General features: G+C 40.9%; 3 protein-coding genes and 4 non-coding genes across 8 annotated transcripts; 3 read left to right on the top strand and 4 right to left on the bottom strand.

Annotated features, from left to right (window-relative positions):
• Positions 1-485: 485 nt before the first annotated feature.
• SARC_03537 lies at positions 486-6,098 on the bottom strand. 2 transcript variants are annotated; one of them, XM_014302664.1, is made up of 9 exons: positions 5,837-6,098; positions 4,633-4,753; positions 3,678-3,759; positions 3,194-3,288; positions 2,423-2,547; positions 1,840-1,953; positions 1,353-1,575; positions 1,043-1,185; positions 486-762 (listed from the first exon to the last, which is right to left on the bottom strand). In XM_014302664.1, exons 1-9 carry the CDS (start codon positions 5,999-6,001, stop codon positions 688-690), a joined length of 1,143 nt encoding a protein of 380 aa, XP_014158139.1. In that variant the 5' UTR covers positions 6,002-6,098; the 3' UTR covers positions 486-687. The 2 variants fall into 2 exon arrangements, with proteins under 2 accessions (XP_014158139.1, XP_014158138.1); XM_014302663.1 differs by having other exon boundaries at positions 2,423-2,566.
• Positions 6,099-6,466: 368 nt separating this feature from the next.
• Positions 6,467-11,817, top strand: SARC_03538 (hypothetical protein; the record flags this gene model as incomplete). The annotated part of the gene is made up of 7 exons (XM_014302665.1): positions 6,467-6,909; positions 7,710-7,871; positions 8,173-8,262; positions 8,661-8,798; positions 9,413-9,547; positions 10,678-10,868; positions 11,604-11,817. The coding sequence occupies exons 1-7, from the start codon at positions 6,763-6,765 to the stop codon at positions 11,815-11,817; spliced, it is 1,077 nt and encodes a 358-aa protein (XP_014158140.1). The 5' UTR covers positions 6,467-6,762.
• A 1,311-nt stretch (positions 11,818-13,128) lies between these two features.
• SARC_30066 lies at positions 13,129-13,210 on the bottom strand. Its single transcript has one exon. It is a non-coding gene; the product is annotated as a tRNA-Ser (tRNA).
• A 378-nt stretch (positions 13,211-13,588) lies between these two features.
• Positions 13,589-13,670, top strand: SARC_30067. Its single transcript has one exon. It is a non-coding gene; the product is annotated as a tRNA-Ser (tRNA).
• Positions 13,671-19,694: 6,024 nt separating this feature from the next.
• Positions 19,695-19,768, top strand: SARC_30068. Its single transcript has one exon. It is a non-coding gene; the product is annotated as a tRNA-Val (tRNA).
• A 279-nt stretch (positions 19,769-20,047) lies between these two features.
• On the bottom strand, positions 20,048-20,121 carry SARC_30069. The gene has a single exon. It is a non-coding gene; the product is annotated as a tRNA-Val (tRNA).
• Positions 20,122-21,017: 896 nt separating this feature from the next.
• On the bottom strand, positions 21,018-21,379 carry SARC_03539 (hypothetical protein; the record flags this gene model as incomplete). Its single annotated transcript, XM_014302666.1, has 2 exons — positions 21,018-21,180; positions 21,294-21,379. The coding sequence occupies 2 exons, from the start codon at positions 21,377-21,379 to the stop codon at positions 21,018-21,020; spliced, it is 249 nt and encodes an 82-aa protein (XP_014158141.1).
• Positions 21,380-21,608: the final 229 nt, after the last annotated feature.

Raw genomic sequence — 21,608 nt, forward strand, 5'->3', positions numbered from 1 at the left:
GTGTGTGTGTGTGTACGTATATATGTACGTATGTATGCACGTATGTACGCATGTATATGTACATAAATACATACACACGCACACACACACACACTTTATATATATATATATATATATATATATATATATATATATATATATATATATATATATACTTATATATATATTATAGTGTATATACAATATAAACCCTGGTGATATACAAATATTGTTGTTGAAATGCCTTTCGTTTTTCGTTTCATATCAGTACGACACCTTGTAATGTTTTAGCTTTATCGGTGTGTGCCTATGGTACGATATATTTGATTCTTGAAAAATTCACAACTTACACGTGAAAGGGATCCACAAACTGACACATTCTCAACAGAAGAAGAAATCTGGAATTCTGAAAACTAACCTGACCAGTTCGGGCCTTATTTAGGTTGTACAGTACGCAGTCAACCTTGCATAACCTACGGTCCTTGCGTCCTAAGATAGTATCATATGTGCATACTTGCCCCCGAATTGCATTTTATTGAAAGTATATCGGGCAATCAAGTGTATCTGTCTGCGTACAACTTCATACGACTTGTCAGGACCAACCCATTGCAATTGGAGCTGTGCGAGGCTTGAGGCCTTCAGTGTGTTGCTTTTCAATGAATTCCAAAGTATGACTTCCATATTTACACTATTATTGTAATCTTAATGTCAAGCGTACTTACAAAATATGCTTGAGGTTTTGAGTGTGTTTGCTGACAGAGAATCAAGCCTTGACATAATTGCCTGTGAAAATTAGAAGGGCAGTAGAAACAGATTTCGATGAGGCAAGATAAAAAACATCGTTGTAACGCCAAGTCCATGTCATTTGTCCACGCGAATTCGAATACGGTGAATTTCTTTACTATCAGGTCTCAGAACTACATTTGGGATATCCCTAGACATGAAAAAAGAACAATTTGAGTTCGAAGACGAGCAAACGGTGCCACGTATACATAATATGTAGAATATGGGTGACGATATATGCGGACAACGAACTATCAATCTAGTACGCCAGACTACCTACCACGGCCTTCGCATCCCCCAGGCGGTATCCTAAACCAAAACTGGCAGTGTTGTGCGCATAAATCACCTCAAGTCCTTCTACATTACGTTTTACTGCCAACACGCCGACTGGCTTCGCCTTCACATTCCTCAAAAATCGGCAATCTGTTATAAGGTTGCATGAAATTTATAAATATATAAAATATGGATGTATTGTCGATTATGATGACCCCAGGGTTGGGAAATATATCAAAAAGACTTGGACAAAGGTCTTCGATATATATGACTAACATTATACCGGTCACGTTGTGCTATTGAAACTTTGCAATTACCTAGCATTTCCCTTGTGATTGTGCCGTGTAATGTTGTGGCTGGGTCGGCATCATTTTCACGCGCGAGCTGTTGCCCACAATTCAGAGCGAGCATTGATCTCTGTATATACTCGCCTGTCCCTGATATGCTAACACCCACGCCACTCGGTTCTGACCCCCTCTCCTGGTCTTTTGATTTCTGGGGATCACTATCGGCGTAGCACCCGCATCCGTACAATGCGGCCTGTGTATGATATGTTTTAAGTCCATTACTAGACTGTACACGCGCTATGGAGACAGTGTGTGAGTTTAAGATCAGCAAGTCTATGAAGTTGTGCAGACAAATTCATGTAGAAATGAAGCCAGTCTGCGTCTCTTGTCTAAGTGTTCTCTACGCCCACGTACTTGTGTTCTACTATTATCACTTTTTGAGGCAGCGAGAAGAGAAAAAAATAACCTTCTACGACCACATCGGCGGCAACAGGCATCGAGACTAATATTCACCTACCTCACCCACTCGACCTGGCATTTTCAACGATATGCCACCACTCGAAACTCCACTGGTGACGCTGCCATTCGAATCGCTACATATGGCTCCTACCGTATCTTGAGTGAAGTCTGTCTGTTGGTAAAATTGATATCAAACACCCACAAAATAACGTATCGACCATCATGGAAGAGACAATGTTGTCAAACATACATCAAGACAACGCAACCCTACCCATATACCGAGCGAATGGAGGAAAATCAAATACTATTCCCGTCTAACTATGTTTTTGTGAGCCGACGCACCTAATTATAGTGATAAGGGAATCGGGCGAATTTAGATAGCAATAGATCCTAAACTCTCGAAAAGTCGTTAAATTTTTTCTTAAGTCATTCGTAAATTACTACCTCGACAATGAGGCTTGGCCGAGAATATGCCTACACCAAACAGCAAATCAGATGCGACACTTTCCGAATCAAAGTGAACTTCACAGACACCGCTCCTTAAATATTCGATACACGTTCTCCAGAGCTCACATGGTCATACACAAATGCTATGCGTATTCCTAAAATAGAAATTCGGTGCTCGCTGTCTTTTAGCATACCCTCGCTCTTTTTGAATTCTTTGCCAAACAGTCATCACCAGCATCGGATTGCAGGCTCGCCACCCTGGCTTCTCTCCAATCCCTTAATGTCTGCTTATTCGACTTGTACTTCTGCCTACTGCTCTCTGAGTGATGGCGGGCAATCTATTATACATGAGTGTTTCTCTATTCGTAGAGATTGACAGTACTGAAGTTTGCACGATGGGTGTACTTACGAACCTGTTTGCACACTTACACGACATTTAGAATGGTGCTGACAGGTTCTCGGACTTCCACTATGAATTCATCATGTATCGCAATGAAATCAGTCAATCAGCTTCACCAACCAGTCTAATTTGATACTTCTATATATACAGAGATACAGTGAGAACCGAAGGTCGTGACAGAAAGATGTGAATCGAACACAAGAGTTGTTTGGTTGTCTCTGTAAAAACTTATACTTACATATTAACGCCTATACTCAGGCTTGAGATGGAAGATCTTTCACCTAGCTCGGAACCATGATCTGATCTCATTTCATACAAGTCCTCACTCGTAACTCACTACGCACATACACAAACGCTCGTGACAAATTGGAATCACAGGATATTACGAATGACACATGAATACTTTTAGGCTATACTTGATGATACGAAATGTATCGTCTACTGCGCAAGGAACCAGTTGATGTCATGACAAAAGTAACTAAAACTTTAAGGAACAGGTATACAAATCAGCCTTGGCCGTCTTGATTCATTTATGTATCGGGGCAGAACTATGTTGCACGCATACCTGTGATATGGTGACTATCGAGTTCGGCATCATACGCCAGATGCTGAGGCATGCGTTTCTTGGCGAAAGCCCTGGCTCCATCCCCACAAAGCAAGCTACGTAGGAAACGAGAGTGAACCGAATATCATCAAGATGTGTCATTGATTAGGGTACCGACAAGGCTGGTATGAAGAGCTGTTAAAAAACTATAAGTGCAATAATTCCGGCAGGGGCACGTCCAACCATCGGCGGTTTTTTACCCAATCCGAGTTGTGTATGTTTATATAGACCGACGATAGATCCTTACACGAACGAGCACGAATGTCGTCTGGCCATATCAGTAAACGGGGCTGTATATGTACATGCGATAAGAATATGTACATGCGATAAGAATAAAGGTGGATGATCCATTACTACATACATAAGCCCAAACTTGAACACCATACTCAATATACTTTACCACATGCTGGTTATGTGACACATGCATTGCATCTCGTATACTTACAGTGGAGGGATAAGACCTGCACAGCTCCCATCGGCCTGACACTTCATGACCTCATAGGCTAAGTCTATAGGATTGTCCACGCCTATGATAAAAGAACCATATCATACAAAAATCAGACTTATGAAACTACGGTTGATGTGAGTATTTGACACCCGAGGCAGTGAGTGCAAGTCTGTGGCATCCCACCAGGACATATTTGACATTGCTGTTATATATGCTTGAGTTTGTATGCTCTGATTATCCTCTATTAATAGTCAGTGTGAGAACCCTTCTACTTCATAACTTAGCATTGTAGATCCTTGAAGAAATACTTTATTCAACAGCCATATCTATGGAGTTAGCCAAGCTACGGAATACTCATGCACGATAACATATAAAGTAAGCTCCCATTGCAGCATCGCAAGTGAGTGGCGGTGTCGATCAATGTGCTGATCATATCCTCAAAGACTCAAACATCTTTCAGTCGATTGAGCTATCTCAACTACTAAAGTACGCGATATGTATGCTCGAAACGATGCTACACATAATTGCAACCAGTGTGCTTAAGCTATGATCTCATTTGGAAACACAGCCTAGCATAAACCGCATAAACTCTTATCATATTTTCACCTGGTCATATAGACCCTTCGTAGTGCAGGTGTATGAGTTGCTAGTATGGATATTTGCGCGGTAAGCAAGACGCAAGCCAAGTTAGGGTCAAGTCAAAATGTAGCAGAGCACTATGAGCAGATTTGTATAAAGGCAATAACTCAAGTACGTATACATATACGAATGCTGCACAAAAATTACTCGTACTGAGTGCAAATAAGCAGATGGTATACAACCCCGGTAAGCGGCAATTTCTATGGTTGCAACTATTCATATACTTTCATGCTGGCTATTCGAATACCGATTAATACATGATTTATATATGCATGTGCATTGGAAACAAGTAGCAAAACACTATCGTGTACACCTCTAACAGCCGCTACACCGCCACTGAGTCCGTTGCTACCCTCCATGATCCCTGCATCGCATTCAACATATCCATCGGCATTCAAATTTGAACCGTAACCAGCGTTTGTGAGCGAGCTATCCTGAAGTTTCATGCGAAGACAATATGAAAACACGCCAATGGACAGTGCTAGTGGCTGGAAGTCAATCGGATACTGCGATACATTTGGTTTTATACGTGAGTGTATACGCATGTGTTTGATTTTAAAACATATGTACTCCTCAGTATATGTATCTATAACCAAATGTGTCCGGCATATTGCGAACAATACCCGATTAATATAGCTAAACGAGAATATGAGTTCTACAGCGAAAAGTTAGGCTTGCATGATACTAAGGCACTCACACTAAAGTACTATTAAGTCGATGTAGAGTGTATATACTTCTCGCCCTTCAGAGCTACTGATGGCAAGGACTCGTAATACCTGAAAGCTGGAATGTTTTAGTGCCCCTATTAAGTTCTAACTGCTTAAATTCGCATAGACCATGGTATTGGAGCTATGATCGGGATTGAAGTGTCTGACGCTGGAACAATATACTAACCATGTTGGCTGACGAGTATATTCCTCACATCTTACAAATCACTATTCGCTGCACAAAAATTACTCGTACTGAGTGCAAATAAGCAGATGGTACACAACCCCGGTAAGCGGCAATTTCTATGGTTGCAACTATTCATATACTTTCATGCTGGCTATTCGAATACCGATTAATACATGATTTATATCCTAACGAGAGTGTATCTGCTCCCATACAAGTATACATTGGAAATAAATACAGATGTGTACCTCTATTTTTGGGCACGTAATATGATGCATATATTAATTTGATATTGGTAGAAAGAAAAGTGCGAGGGCCGGTGCACGCGACACTTGTTATCCAGTGGAAATTCAGGTACAAATGTTTGATACATTAAGATGAAATTAAACATATGTATGCAAACATACATATAAGCATGTAGAAATTCAGGTACGCAGACAAATCCATCACCAAATCGCGGTTGTATACACATTACACTGTAGGTTGATGCGTGCAAGCTGCTATTTCTCAAGGCAAGCAAGAACAACACCTCGCAACGTACGAAACAAGGGTAAATATTCGCTACACTTATATGCTACAAGTTCTTGCGTATCCACTTAACATAAATAATACACATTCACACATACCTCTAAAACTCGTATAGCTGCACACACACCCAGTGTGGCACTAGCGCCAGCCTTCATAGCTTCGATTGCTGCATCACTCGCCATTGTACATAATTTCTTGTACTTGGCTTCGTTCTGTGTTGAATGGTACCCGGCACCTATGTGTATGGCTACAAACGGCTGCATACTGTGATAGGCTGGCTATATATGCGTAATATTGGACATGCTTGCACGCTTCTATTAAGGCTGTGGATAGAGGTGTGTAGAGTACGCTAAACCATCATGCTGTGATTTATTTAGAAGTATCTACACGAAACGTGCCAACCTTATACCCGCTGTCTGTCTCAGTCTGTCTCACAATCTCAATGAGTCATCATGAGGAAATATTACACACCCAAGTAAAACTCCCGCCAGATATAAGTTGGTCTAAATATGGCAAGAGATAATCATCAAAATGCCATTTTTTTGGGGGTACTTTTAAATATTAAAAAGCAAAGAGCTTTTTATCAAGGCGCAGCCGAGAGTGCCGAGTTGCCGAAATGCCGACAACAACAAGTGGGATCTCAAGTCTCAGGGACTCTCCGCTCTCTGACTCTTCTCACAAATATATAATTTTTCTGAAAACAAGCCCACCTAAGTATGACGCGTAATACATACAGCAGTATTAAAAAATAAATACATGCACATAGCGTTCAATCTGCTGGGAGTTCGGCGAACACCTCTCGTAACTATGCATGATATTATAATATCAAGTGACACGGGTCATCGTTCAATACAAGCATAGCAAGTTGCAACCAACACGCACATTAGCATTCGATTAGTTATTTATGAGGTAGCCAAGCACTAGCTACAAGGAATACTGACTGGAAGTTTCCGTCCATATAATAGTTACTGAAAGAATTTGATCGCAATTCACTCTTGAATAAGTCAGCCCACATTACATCAATATGCAGGTCGAATTCGTCTATGGATTCCTCTTTGGTCAATCCGTGCTGCTGTGTCTGTTCATATTTATATTTTATTACTTCTGCCTGCGGCACAATACTACGAAGGATGGAGTTGAGATACAGAAGGCAGCGTACGTGCAGGAAATGGTAAGTCAACATCTAGACGTGTGGGTTTGTTATCAACTACTGTGAACAAATATGAGTATTTGCAGTGTAGTAAGTTGTACATCATGTAATATATACTAACTCATATAAGAATAATGAATACAACTAACTCAATCTAGTCACAAGCATGTCTAGGTAGCTCAAGACTGGTAACATTAAACATACACTCGTGCAAATATTAGCATATATCGATGCATATTTACATATATATATCGACGTGAATTTGTATATGTGTATATATATATATGTGTGTGTGTAACATATATATATATATATATACATATATGTATATATATATATATATATATATATATATATATAATATATATATATATATGTATATAATATATATATATATATATATATATATATATATATATATATATATATATTACATATATATATACATCTACATATGTATATTTATATTTATTTATATTTGTATATGTATATATATAGATATATATATTATATATATATATATATATATATATATATATGTATATATATGTGTTTGTAAATGTATGTATGAATGTATGTATGTATGTATGTACGTATGCATATCTGTTTGTATATATTATAGATATGTATATTTTGTGATTAGATTTGGCACACATGCTCTAACATAAATATCGATATTGTCATTTTTGATTTGGCACACGTGCTCTTCCATAAATACCGATATCGTCATTTTTTTTTCTTCCGAACTCTGTTGTCTGACATATCCAAGTTTACGCGGTCCCCTCCCCAACATTATAATTGTATACTATATATAAATGCAGCCCACCCTTGAGAGTATCGCAGACAGTGAACCAGAGACATGTGATTGGCTCTCGGCCGTCTTGCAGAGTGTGTACGTGTCGTTGCGCCATCGACAACTTAAGGCCTTTGTGCTGAACCGCATTAAATACGCGCTGAGCGGAGATGATCTTCCAGATTTCATCGTATGTTTGGTGCCAACGACAACTGATCTCGCAGTGTTAGTTGATTGATGTAGATGTACGTGTTCTAAGACGCCCATGTGTCCCTGGACCTGTGATGTAATCGTATAGATCGTGAAGTGCAAGGTATTTTGAGTCATGAACTTGCTTTTGGAGGTGTGAAAGAGTGTATGGCTATATATGTAACGAACCAAGTCAAAGCATGCTGTACTGAATTCGATGGTCTAACAAATTTGATGGATTTGATCTTCTGATTACAAGTGCGTCACATTTGTCTGTCCAAATTGCATTGCATTGCTCTCAGGGGAGCATCAGAATTGTGGATTTTACGCTGCCAACGGAGATGCCGCAACTCCGAGAGGCAGCGATCCAAGATGTCGAGGGTAGCAACATGGTACGTTCGTGTGTGTACAGTACATGGCGTGAGTGTTGATCCTTTCCAACATATTTGTTTCTCCCTTCGATTGTTCATATAATAATCGTTGTTCTCAATGTTACGCATGTGGTTGGGGTCGGGTGGATTTTTTACCCTTTTAAATGATGAAAAGGTGAATGGTTTTGCCGGTGGCACAGTACATATTTCTACGATGCGATGCAAATGTTGCGTTGCTGTCATTGGCATCTGTTTATCGTGCTTTTTAATATACTTTAACAAGTGTCGCCACAGACTCACAATAAGGCATTACCTATTGTATGATTCGTATCGTCTTGTCAATTCGTTTACTGCCGTGGGTATGTCAGTAACGGGGAGCACTCATTCCTGGCCGCTTGTTCCAACATTTAAACATGAAGACATTGCTGGCGCGTGTGGGATGGGTAGGTACCATGTCTGTCTCCGTAGAAGTAGATGTCGTGCTCAACTACCCAGTTGCGAGATTTGCTGTGATGCCTTTGGCCCTGTCGGTCACATTGCAGCGCTTCGAAGGCCTGGTATGTGAAATTGCTATGGTAGACAAATCGGATAGTTATAGCTCTTGGCTACCTCTACTGCCTACGAGACGACGATTTGTTTGCGTACTTTTACCTCTATCCTGCATCCTAGGAACACTATATGCCGCGATTTAGATTCCGTAGAGGTCGACTGAGGCGTTAATCTAGAGTAACTCCAGTGTCGCTAGAATGTGTGAATGCTATCCGAAACCCTAGCACATAACCGTACACATTTTGTCATATTCATATGTCGAATTAATCTTAACTCTTACCGTAACAATACAGTTGGCCTTACGCCGAATTCCAAGTGTGGTGTACGCATAAAATTGTCCTGTGGTACATCGTACCGCTCAGACGTATAGATCTGTTGTTTACAACATTTCCGGATGGAAGCTTGCATCGATTCCAGCTTTCTGAAGTTAACCTACTTGCCAGACTTCAATTATTACCATTTGTAGAGTTATCAATTCTATCGACATTGAAAGCTTGACTGAAATTAAAGTAGAAATTGGTGTACTGATTACATCTGCGATTTTGCAGGAGCTTTTCTTTTTGTTTTTTTGTTTTTGCCTTTTTGGACGCTATTGACCAACAGCAACCCTAATAACATACAGATGCGAATATTCTTGCCCGGGCAAATTGGAACAGACATGTCCGTGTGCTTCGATGGCGATCCAATTCTAGACTTCCAGCTCGGCACTGTAATAGGTGCCGCTACCAGAGTCCACGACCCGCCAAAACTTCTGGAGGTGTGTGAGGGCAGCGTTATCTGTATTCAATTTTCAATGGATCGATATATGCAGAGGCATGTCAAGAACAGTAGTATATCCAGCGTTGATGCACCCCATTGGTGCAATACTTAGCTGTGCTTACGGTGTCAGAGAGTTCTCATTGTGGGCTTGTGCGCGGCATCTTTGCATTCGCAAGCTGCTTATGTAGTATGGCTATCATCAGTGTGCGTATATATAGAGCAGTTTCATTACTTGTGTGTACAAATCGGTTATGAGGTGGCGGTGGAAACCAATGCATGTGTGTTGCTGTATGAAAGGCTCAGTTTTATCGTATTCAATGCTGAGTTTTCGTATACCCTCACCATGTGCAGTATGTAACGGTATTGATGTATGGTACTTTTTAGAGTTTTGGATCTTCGTCACACAAGAATACGTCAAATTTAAACGATTCAATCAGATCGCTCCAAAACTTCGGCATAAGTATAACATTTTATCCCTATTGACATTTATGTTAAACTTTTATTCCTGATGCGTTAAACGTTAAGCATATAACGTGTCGAAAATATATGAATCGATGTGGCACGTTCATTATCTTTGCGTTTTTCGTTTTAAACACTGAACGTCCGTTGTGGTTCATGATGACAATGACAGATACACTGCTGGCTAAACGTGTTTCAATACCTATTGAAACTTGTACGGATACGTACTCGGAAGTATGTACAGTGTACTGTACTAATGAGTATACATACACGACACAATATAGTCGGTCAGTGGTGGTCGCATCAAGCACCCAGCTCCGGGTTTGGTAGGGTGCCGGGCTACGGGCGGCACTGTTTCGATCTAACACAATCAACAGTAAAATGGAAAGTCCATTCCAAACCAATACACCGCGATAAAACTTTTCTTCTTCAAACAGTATCCAACTGTGCATTGCATAATATTTAGTATAAAGTTGAGGTGCCTCTCCGTTCTAGAACGCAAAGCCTTTGGCATGGAGTGTGTTGTCAATTGTTTCATTTTTGTATTGCACAGCTTTTCATTGCGAACGGAGTACCTTGCACTAGTTGGTTAGAAGCCTCCTCTATGCGTGTGCATGTGATCTGAATTTAAGAACTTTGCGCTTTGTTGTTACGCGTTCACGTGCTTAGATCGTCGTCGGCCGCGTACATCGTACCATCCATGACAAACTCGTGAGTCCGAACTCACTCTCCTTCGCTATACCGGCGGACATACTGACAAGCAATTTTGCGGCCCCGCCACCAAGTACCCCTGCGGCTACAAAGTCGCAAGGTTTGAGTTCGGGTCCATCGGTCACTGCCTCGCACTCCAAATCAGAAAGGTAAGTGCATATCTCAAGCAGTTGAAGGCGTATAGCTCTCTTTGTGGAGCTAGTAGACACTACTTGTATAATGTTTGTATGTCGCTGTTCATCGCCTTCGCTGTTAACGCAGTTCGCGAGCGTCTGGCGATTCCGTAGAATCCCTGCATATACCAATACGTACCGTATATGTTTGGCTTATGCGTGCTATTTAAATAAATCGCTTTTGTGGGGGATTTAATTGTGCTCCACAGTATGAAGCTGTATTTAAGCAATACACAGTCGCCTTGATATGTGCTATGTGGAGGACTTATTGGTTTCTGCGCAACTCATTCGTCATGTTGTAATCGATACATATGTTTCGTTTTTCTTTCAACGTATGGTGTGACGTGTGAATTATCATGGTGGATAGGGCGATTTGTCAAAATGAGTGTTAAATTTTTAACCCAAATGTGGAATGGACACTAACCTATGTATGTAGTGCACGAAGATGTGCGTTTATCATACAGCTCCTATTGCATCCCATAGGCACTGATAAAGTTTGATGTTGGTCTCCAATTGAGTGCATGCCGCAATGATGCACAGTGTCGTGAGTTTAAATGTGCATCTATTGGTTTGAGCAGGATTACTGATGATGTGATAACTACGATATAGAGATGTATTCGCAAACTCTCAGGTATAAAATAATTACATATTAAATCAAATTTCACTCATGTATAACACATGATCAATTTTCGATTTTCACCGCACTGGTAGTTTAAGCCGCAACTCGAGCTACAGTAGGAAGGGACAGCTAAGGCAATTCACTCCGGTGAGTCAACGCGTCCCAAATAGAGCACAGACGCTAGGGACCGAAGAGGTGATTTTCGATGAGGACAACGTCGCATTCCACTCCCCCGCTGCACCGAGGCAACGGAATGACAATGTAAACACTGAAGTGAGGTATCGACGACTTAATAAAGGGAGCTAGCTTATTGTATGGTGTGGTGCTGATAATCATGTCGAGATTTGAATATACAGTATATCAAGTGGTGTGCAGTATACATGCTGAGTATTTGATTTTGAGTCTATTTGATCGTATCTAGCTCAATTGTAGCTTGCCTGCAACGTAACTCGTTGTCCCAAAAAAATGACTTGCATTTCATGTGTAACTGAAGTTATGCTGTAAATACTGTGCGTTGATTGTTGATACAAAATACGCCGTGCCAGTCCGGTACTCGAGTCGCAGATAAGCGACCTTGTCGTCTTTGAGGATTAGCCCAGGTTTCCAAGCGGCCACATAGTTTCCATTTTCTAGTTGCACATGACGGTGTGGCATCAATTTGCACTGGCGAACGAGTCTGAGGTACCCTCGTCTCAATGAATAAAGCATTCTATCGATATAGTGCGATGCGTGCACTAAGATTACCCGAAACGCTATTTACGAACAAGGCGGTGCTAATCGTGTATACTGTGATTGTATTAAACTGGTCCTCGTGATAACAATAGTTTTCTTGGTTATGCTTTCTGCGAACACTACTGGTGATCAATGAAAGTGCAACCCGATGTCATAGACTATCTTAACTAAGTGGCACAATTGTATTCTCTGCGCTACATTGCTGTACATACGTAATATGAACCTTTCTCCATATGAAAGCAGACCTCCCACGGCCGGTGGGTGACCTTGCCTCGCTGAGCTTGCTTATTGTGCCTAGAAATATGGCGAAGCCCTGTACCGAATGCACTAGCGGCTATGCTTGCACACCTCATAGTAAGTCTTTGCCTATCAGTGACCCTATTCCCGGCCGATAATATTGTCTACTTATTGGTGATAGGTTCCCTTACGAGTTTACACGTGAATTCCTCTCAAAATGTTGTATTGCAGAGAGCTATTCATCGCCGATAAACTGTATTGATCATGAATGTGTCTGTTTTGAGAGCTATATATAGATATAAATAAAAGATCACCTGAGTAAATTGAGAGGAGCGAAGAGCCCGGAGCGATTCATCTTTGTCGGGAGTATCAGACATGCCACGAAATATCATTCTTTACTCTGGATTGTGAAGTCTACATTTTAAGTTTGATAAATAACTTGAACGTCGTGCAATGCTTAGACAGTACCTAGGACCCGCCATACTACTTGTATGGAGAGTACTAGAGATAAGCAAAGGAGACCTGGATTCTCCATACTACTCGTACAAAGGGTACTCGAGCGAAACAAAGGTTTAGACCTCGGTAATCATTATCAGAATACATTGCCATTGCGAAATTGGTGTCACTCCAACTAATTAAAAATTTCAATTGGCGCACAAGGACTCGAACCTTGGAGGTGGGACACCATATGATTTCTAATCATACCCTTTAACCGCTCAGGCATGCGCCAGATAAAATATGGCAACAATGTAAAATTATATAGCGCTAGTTACTGACTTTTAAGTATTAGCTATGAATTCTGTGTGCAATAATTACACTTGTGCAGTTGATATGGTGGAGAGACGATCATATATTTACTCACAATACAGGGTGCCCACCAATTTTCTGATATTCTAATATCTGGTTTATCATTACTCGAACGATAATTGCATTGATTCAAGCTTTTAACAGCTCTTGAACTGGGACATACACCATGCGCAGGACCTGCTAGCTCGTATGCATTTTGCTGAATATTGAAAAATGTACTGACTGTGCTCATTTGTATAGACCAATTCGAAATTTAAAATAATTTGTATTATATATTTATAAAATACAGCTGAAAGTTATCTGGCGCATGCCTGAGCGGTTAAAGGGTATGATTAGAAATCATATGGTGTCTCACCTCCAAGGTTCGAGTCCTTGTGCGCCAATTGTTTTAAGCATTTTTTTCCCTGGTTTTCATGATGGACCCAATTGCATTTTGAATACATAGCATCCATTAGCTGTTATCCTGTTAATTATTAACAGCTACGCAGTTCCAATGTTATTACTTATAGACATTTTTTTATTCCAAAAGTAAAATTTTCAAAGTGCTCTCGGTATCTTATTGTTCCGTCATATTATATATAGATAACATTATAAAAGGCGCGGCGTTCCTGTGCTGCTGAAGATTTATACATACGTTCATCCGATTGCATCCACATAGATGTTTACCTTTCAGTATGCGCGAACTTTTTTAAAGTATCTTCTAATATGCTTCGGTTTGATCAAATCAGGCACGATCTGCTAACTTTCTTCCCCTCTGTCTGCGAACTGCAAATCCTTGGCACCCCTCATTGAAATCCCGTGAATGACTTATATTGTCGGAAATGGCAGTCGTGCTAGCTTATTTCACAGCCGCTCACAGTATCAGTCTTCTGATTATGCGGTAGATGAACGTGCTTTTTATGTAAGGTAGCGCACTTCAACAGTTACTATCTTCATTTATTTGTGGTTGATAGCTCCTTTCAACGATGGCTAGCTATACTCCTGCTTCTTTATACGTTGAATGATCGGGTAATTATATAATTCTTTAACTGGTTATTATATTACCGATGTATGTATTGATTTGTTTATCATCGGCCGTGAATTTAATTGAGTGTGTTAATTGCATGGAACTCTGAAAAATAGTATAAATTCTTGTGAAAACTCCACCTCGGTTGAAAAAAAAGTAGACGTCTAAAATGGGAGGATAAGTTTATTTGGTCAGTTTTGTTTTCCAGGATTGTTAATATGCAAGTCCAAGATCGTGAGCATCATAGCCAATATTGTGACAGTGATGTATCCCTAGCCCTTAAACCCTAAAACCAGACAAGGGTAATAAATAGGATATGCCACGAGTAACAATGTCGTCAAAACAAATCCTGTAAACTCACTACCGTTCTCAGTGCATACAATAGCTGGTCAGCCAGAATCTGCGAAACACATATAGATTCTCTCATCCATATTTTTGAATTGATTTATCTTCCAGAGAATATCGCATATTAAATCGTGAAACAATATTAAACACGTGACAGCCATACTTGCCTTTCATGTGTCCGGACATGGGCAGTTCAATTAATTCAATGATAATCCGGCGCGACAACGGCTCGCCCTCAGATACGCTTCGCAGTTGTGTACCCGTGACGCTTAATATGGTTGACTTCGCAGTCAATGTATTCATGATACACTTGAGATATAGACTGCTTAGGATTCGTGTACAATCCCGTACCTTTCGCTATCATTCTCGGTCATCGCCTTATTCATATATCTACTAGCAAGATTCTGACTTAAGCATGTTTCTGCATTTATCATTTCATAATAGCTGTATAATAGCTGCTGCCTCGGTTGATCTTGAATAGAATTATCATTTCGTAATAGCTGCTGCCTTGGTTGATCTTGAGTAGAATTTGGTACAAGTCAGGTCAGAGTTGTTTCACGATACCATACGTAGGTCCTTCAACGTGAATATCACGTACCTTGGCTGGATATTATTGATGCATTACTGTATATAGTAACTCTTGGTCTTTCCTACGAAGATTCGACCAGAATACAGTCCGTACCCGTAGCACACACCTCTGACATGTCCATAGTTTGAGCACCGGATATCTGTGTATATAACTTCGATATGTAGTGAGATACTGACGTTCCCTCTCCCGGTGAAATCATGATTGATACCAGTATTCCCGGTCGATAGTTCTTCAAAAATAGCTGGACGATCATCTCGCTTTGCTCAACGTCTTTAACTGCGTTACCACATTCGCTTCCGACTTTTTCTAACTACCTGTACTTGTAATAAGACAGTTCAACACTCTGCTGTGATGCCTCTAACTCTGACCAAAGTCTTTTTAAAGTTATATACAAACCTACCAACTACTGGTATCGATGGACACCTGTGTTTCCTTTCGATCCAGTCGATATGTAGTCGACAACTTGCCTATATTCTTATCGACATCCTTGTTCTCTATAATCTTTTGCTGGTATAGATTACTCGCATGTTATAAAATATACTAGACTGGTAGATAGATACATATTAGCCTCCTAGTGCCTGCTTACATCTAACTATATGATATCAATAGATTCTGCACACTTTATACGAGTTGTAAAACCCGCAAACCTTGCTTATCTAGTCGGATGCTAATAGTGTAGAAGTCCTGATTGTTGCTGACCATACAGTCACATCTCATCGTCATCTCCAGAAGCGACGATATCACGATAGGTGATGCCTTAGGTTGCCGCTGAGAAGCAGGTGGCGGTGTCGGAGTTAGCTCTTGTCTCATGTTTGACTTTCGTATTCGGTTCTTCCCTATGAATCTATCATTTAAGATACCATCGAGATGATGACTCCGTTGCTGCCGGTTATGTGCATGGAGACTCTGAACTGGTCGTCTGATGCAGATACGTGTCTTCTCGTTCAGTCGCCATCTCGTAGGCCAAATCGTATTGAATAGTACCAATGGATCGGACATCAATGTTGGGAAGTTGGCGAGTTTATTCGTGTTATCGAACCACGTTATATTCGAATATCGGCCATCCTGTTTCGTCGACAAGAATGTAGGTAGTCGTTTCTGAAACTGCCGAATTTTTTTTTGCAATGTCGTATCCTGAATATTTCGTACCCAAAGTACCTTATACACAATCGCATTGAATAGTACTAATGGATCGGACATCGATGTTGGAAAGTTGGCGAGGTGATATTTAATAGCGAAAATATCGGCCATCCTGTTTCGTTGACAAGATTTTAGGTAGTTGTCTCTGAAACTGACTAGAAGTTTCCTTGTCCTTCGCTTCTTAAATATTTGCAAAGAAAGTTGCATCCTGAATATCGCGTATTTCGTACCCGAAGTACCTTATACACAATCGCATTGAAAAGTACTAATGGATCGGACATCGATGTTGGAAAGTTGGCGAGGTAATATGTGATAGCGAACCAAGGTAGATCCGAATATCGGCCATCCTGTTTCGTTGACAAGATCTTAAGTAGTTGTCTCTGAAACTGACTAGAAGTTTCCTTGTCTCTCGCTTCTTTAATTTTTGCAAAGAAAGTCGCATCCTGAATATCGCGTGCCCGAAGTGCCTTACAGCCGCGCGCATAATATAAGGTAGTGACAACGTTCCATCCGGTATAGTCTTACGTACGTCCGGAAAAAGAAACTACTGTGCCTTTCGAATACTTGTTGCCCTTACAACCCTATAATAAATCGCGATTCTATCCTTTTCGTCGGGTTTGATGCAACCAAAAGGCAAATCGCGATTCTATCATTTTCGTCGGTTTTGATCTCACAATCCAGTGGTCCAGTATAGACCAGAACTGTGTAGCATCTAGGAACCAAATTATCAAAAAGCCAATCCAAAACCCAAAACCCCCTTTAATCAAATACTGAGTTTTGGAATTAGGATTGTAATTTTTCTGATATTAAAGTCATCAGAAGTATTAGCGGTAGAACCGGTAAGCTATACCGGGACTCCCGCGTGTGAGAGAAGCACTCAAGTAAATCCTGAGTCTGGTGAAAACACAAATAAAGACTCAGTTCGGTTCTCTCAGACTAGAGAATTGTCCTAGCTGAGAAAACCGTACTTGAGAAGAGGTCTATTGTATCCCATTGTCTTGTACTTTCAGCCACTCTCCATACTCTACAACTGAACTTCTCTCACCTCCGGGCGTCGCGGTACTCGAAGAGCCTGAATGATCATTCCTGAAGGTATCCCAAAAGATATTCCATCAACCTCACAGCATATCATATTGCGGTTAAGCTAGCGCTGGAATATCAGGAAATCCATCCCATGCATATTGTTCTTCTACACCCTATTACAAGATTAGCCTATTCTTCAGTAATATAGTCAACGGCTCTAATAATACAGCAAAGTCCGGTACGTACCTGTGCCATCAATTAACTGTATCATATAAACCATATAGTTCCTCTTTGCTCTTGGGCACCCACATCGGTCAACCTCTCCATGACTTCGCACTTCGCCAGACGAACTTTAATATGTCGGTCATTTCGTCTGCGTAGTACTTCCTTCGAAAAGATAGCGTGTTCCTCCTCGGCCACAGATCCGAAGATGACATTAGCTATGTATATGTAGACCCCTTTATGAAGGTCTCGCAAAAGATCTTTTACTAGGGATTGGGATGTGAATCCTGAATCGATCAACTCTATTGGTTTTTTCAGGTATCGATATGGCTTTTCCTAAAAATAATAGGCGTATGTACGTTGTGGACTCACGTACAAGCTCAACCTATCAACAGCCACGCGCCGTGTCCGACTTAGAGGAGTATTTATATTTTTTTGATACACGTCGCACTATATCCTCTTCATTGAGTACTGGGATATGCCGAAACTTGAATTGTCGATTTAACGGCACAAGATTTGCATCGAAACACCAATGTTACAGGCTCCTTAGTGGGGACCATCAGCGTTCCAGAAACACTTCTCAACGACGTGCTCCTTATTAACGATCTGATGGAGCTTTAGTCGTATTGTGATCATGGTAACTGTAGCCATATATCATATGCAACCTCATGGAACTTGAATTGCCACCACAGTCATGCTTTTCTCCACATGGTGCCCTTCGCTCTGTCCTGACTCTCAGCGACGACTCAAATACATAGTCTTGTATCCATCGCCACCCCAGTAAAGGCACGTCAAATACCTTGGCGTCAACCCTATGGACTGTCTGCCAGCCCTCTGTGTCAGCAAAACCAAGCGTAAGCTCAATCCGTCCATACCATACTATCGAGGATGTATATTGTTTCTTTATGTTTAGACCGGCCCAACCTTTCGGTAACAAGCTTACATCACATTGTCCAGCATGCCCGACATTCGACGACAGTCGAACAGCAATTCTTCTCTCCAAGTTTTTATTTTCTATTTCTCAGCCGTCGTCCGATCGGCCCATACCGTCCTGCCTGTTTGTACAAGGTTGCCATATGATCTTTGTTACCATATCTTCTGCACCCGCCGTCAAACAAACAGTCCTTAGCGAAATGGCCAATTTTCCCACCTTTGTAGCTCTTGTCTTTGCTGCCACCTCAATATATGTTCTGACTCGAGACATCAGTCTTATTGCGTGCGCCAAGTGGCTTCTGTTATATTGAGCCTGCAGTGTCTACAAGCTTCATATTAATTACCAAGCTATCTTCATTTGCCAACTTCAAATTAATCATCATATCTATACATAAATATATATGACAGCAGCTTCGCTCTATCGTATGTTTGGCACATTAAGTTGTAGCTTCTGAATTTTTTTTGTACGAGCTCGTACAGATCCGATCTGCCTGATTGTCATCAGCCCTTCTAGACACTCTGTCTGCCAGTTCGGGACAGTTAAAAAGAGGTGATTAGAGGATCTATAATTCATCGCCCTAGTACCAGTGCAAAAGAAGGTATCAACATCGCTGTCAATAATAATCGACTCTTCTTGGATCATCGACACTAAGTCGGTTAATCAAGAATGAATTTTCCTTGGAGAATATCATTATGATAACTTCCAATCTTTATGTTCACACTAATGAACACCGTAATCTTTGCGTGGCTTCGTAGTTGTACGTTTTGATGCTTGTGTACTCTCTTTGAATGCACATCTATACTCATTCGAGCAACTCGACGGTATCATTTGGTGTGGGTACGTGATTAACGTTTCCGATTAGATATATTCTAAGTGCCAAAGTCTTTCATGATGGCGTTTTTGATTTGATCCAGTTCGTGCTCGATTTGATCGACTCCACGTTTCTCGATCCGCCCATCGTGGACAGTGTCTTCTCGTAAGGGTCTTTTAAAGGACGAGAGATAGAGGATTGTAGAAAATCGGTCTTCACTTCACCAGGTTAGCCACCCTGAATTAAATAGGATTTTCCCTGTGTAGCAAGTATACATATGAAATGGAATTTACAAATACAAATAATTATATATTAAATTTCATGAACCAAGCATCATTTCCGGATGGTCTAGCTGGTTATGACGGCTGCTTAACACGCAGCAGGTCGGCGGTTCAAGTCCGCCTCTGGAAATTTGTTTTTATTCTTTTTGAATTTGTATCATTCACAAAGTAGCAAGCATTGAACGGAATGTAAATAAATAAATACACTTAAGAATACAGTATGCACACATAATGTCACTTAACCGATAGAAAATCAATAAATCTTGAACCATGAATTTATAGATTTTCTTCTGTTCTGAGACGATGGAGTACATGTTCCATATTCAGTACGTAGCAAGTATCATAGCCTTCTAGGTTTGAAAAATAGGGCTATGTAAGTAAATGATTCATATCGATTGAAGAAAATTAATTTCCAGAGGCGGACTTGAACCGCCGACCTGCTGCGTGTTAAGCAGCCGTCATAACCAGCTAGACCATCCGGAGATGCTGGCTGTTGTTTACTTTTATAATTCAAAGTACAGTATATTTTGTGTCTACATATTTCATGCAACTTTCTTTTCACTATACTGTCCAATCTTCAACAAATTTAACAATATAGTAATACATTATAGGGTCTATTTAGTCGTACCACTACCATACGCATGGCAGCTAAGGAGGGCATCACGTTAACTTTCTGCAGTTAGACTATATATATATATATATATCTATATATATATATATTTATAGATATACCCTCCTCTATGGTCCAAAGCTATGGAACACTTTAACTACAAACCTACCATCGATTGCTTCTCCTCTCGTAAAAAAACGCAACTCTCACGCTTTGCGGGCCCTGAGGGAGGAGAAGTCCGCTGTTTTCCAAAAGTAAATCTTCTTCATGAACGCGCTTATGGAAATCCTGGCTGGTCTCTTACCCACGAATGGATGAAAATTAATATGTACTGAGGCACTATCATTGCTATTGTCGTTCCGGTGCGTCCATGCACAAAGTGGTGGCCTCTCTTCATCTCCAGAATACAAAGTCAAGCGTATATTGTTTTTATTGCGTCTACTACTTTTCGTCAGCATGGAATCACAACCATGTCCAAACCATCCTGGGTCTACACTGTGGTTGCCCTCGTTGATCCACTACGCACTGCTGTACCACCCGGCCCGGCTCTCCAAGCTGCCAATACTTCGAAAGCCTATCCCGAATTCAACAAATATTGTAATGTCTGTCTCGAGGCCAAAATTTGCAGAAAGAATATTAAACATCAGATATCTGACAACATCACCGACCCCGCGGAGCGAATTCATATCGATATTCAGGTACCGATGCCCCCTGATCGCATATGGTGTGGGATGGCACAAAATTTGGTCTTCACTCTGATTTGAAAGACCTAAATAATATCCCATACAGTGTTCTCGAACTTCTTCAGACTCCGGCGCATTACAAGCCTCACACTATTATTGCTGATGGCGCTAGCGTTTTCCAGAGTGCTGGAACTAAAGCCATGCTCTGCACTCGGCATATCTACCTCGGTCGCACTCCGCCCCATTGTCCTGAATTTAACGGCATGATCGAACGTTAGCACGACACGTTGAACAACATGACTCGGGCGCTCCTGAAAGATTCTAATCAACCCAAAGGTTGTTGGGGTTATGCCAAAACTTACGCTGGCATAATTAGGAATGAGAACCTCTCATCTGGTGGTTTCTTATTCTCTCCTGCCGATAAGTGGTTCCAGACTACTGTACTCATATTTCCTGATGCCCGCTACGGGTGCATTATCATTTGGAAACTTGAGGGCAAGGACTACACTGATGTCCACAAGTACGGCGACCATTTCGGCCGCGGTGTTTTCCTAGGACGTTGTTCCATCTCTACTCCGGAAAAGTGGCTTATACAAAGTTTTAAACTCAAACTTTATTCACGTAACGTCAAGTTCTTTCCCACTGAATTCCCTGAATGGTCCGCTGATGGTAAACGT

This window comes from Sphaeroforma arctica (assembly GCF_001186125.1).
Source record: "Sphaeroforma arctica JP610 unplaced genomic scaffold supercont1.182, whole genome shotgun sequence".
In the NCBI taxonomy this organism is placed as follows: domain Eukaryota; class Ichthyosporea; order Ichthyophonida; genus Sphaeroforma; species Sphaeroforma arctica.

Coding starts and splice junctions, on each gene's coding strand:
- SARC_03537 (XM_014302664.1), bottom strand. CDS start 6,001: ATGCAGCCGTTTGTAGCCATACACATAGGTGCCGGGTACCATTCAACA. Junction 3,760..4,632: donor CGGTGTAGCGGCTGTTAGAG/GTGTACACGATA, acceptor CTTTTATCATAG/GCGTGGACAATCCTATAGAC. Junction 1,576..1,839: donor TGCCAGGTCGAGTGGGTGAG/GTAGGTGAATAT, acceptor TATCATACACAG/GCCGCATTGTACGGATGCGG.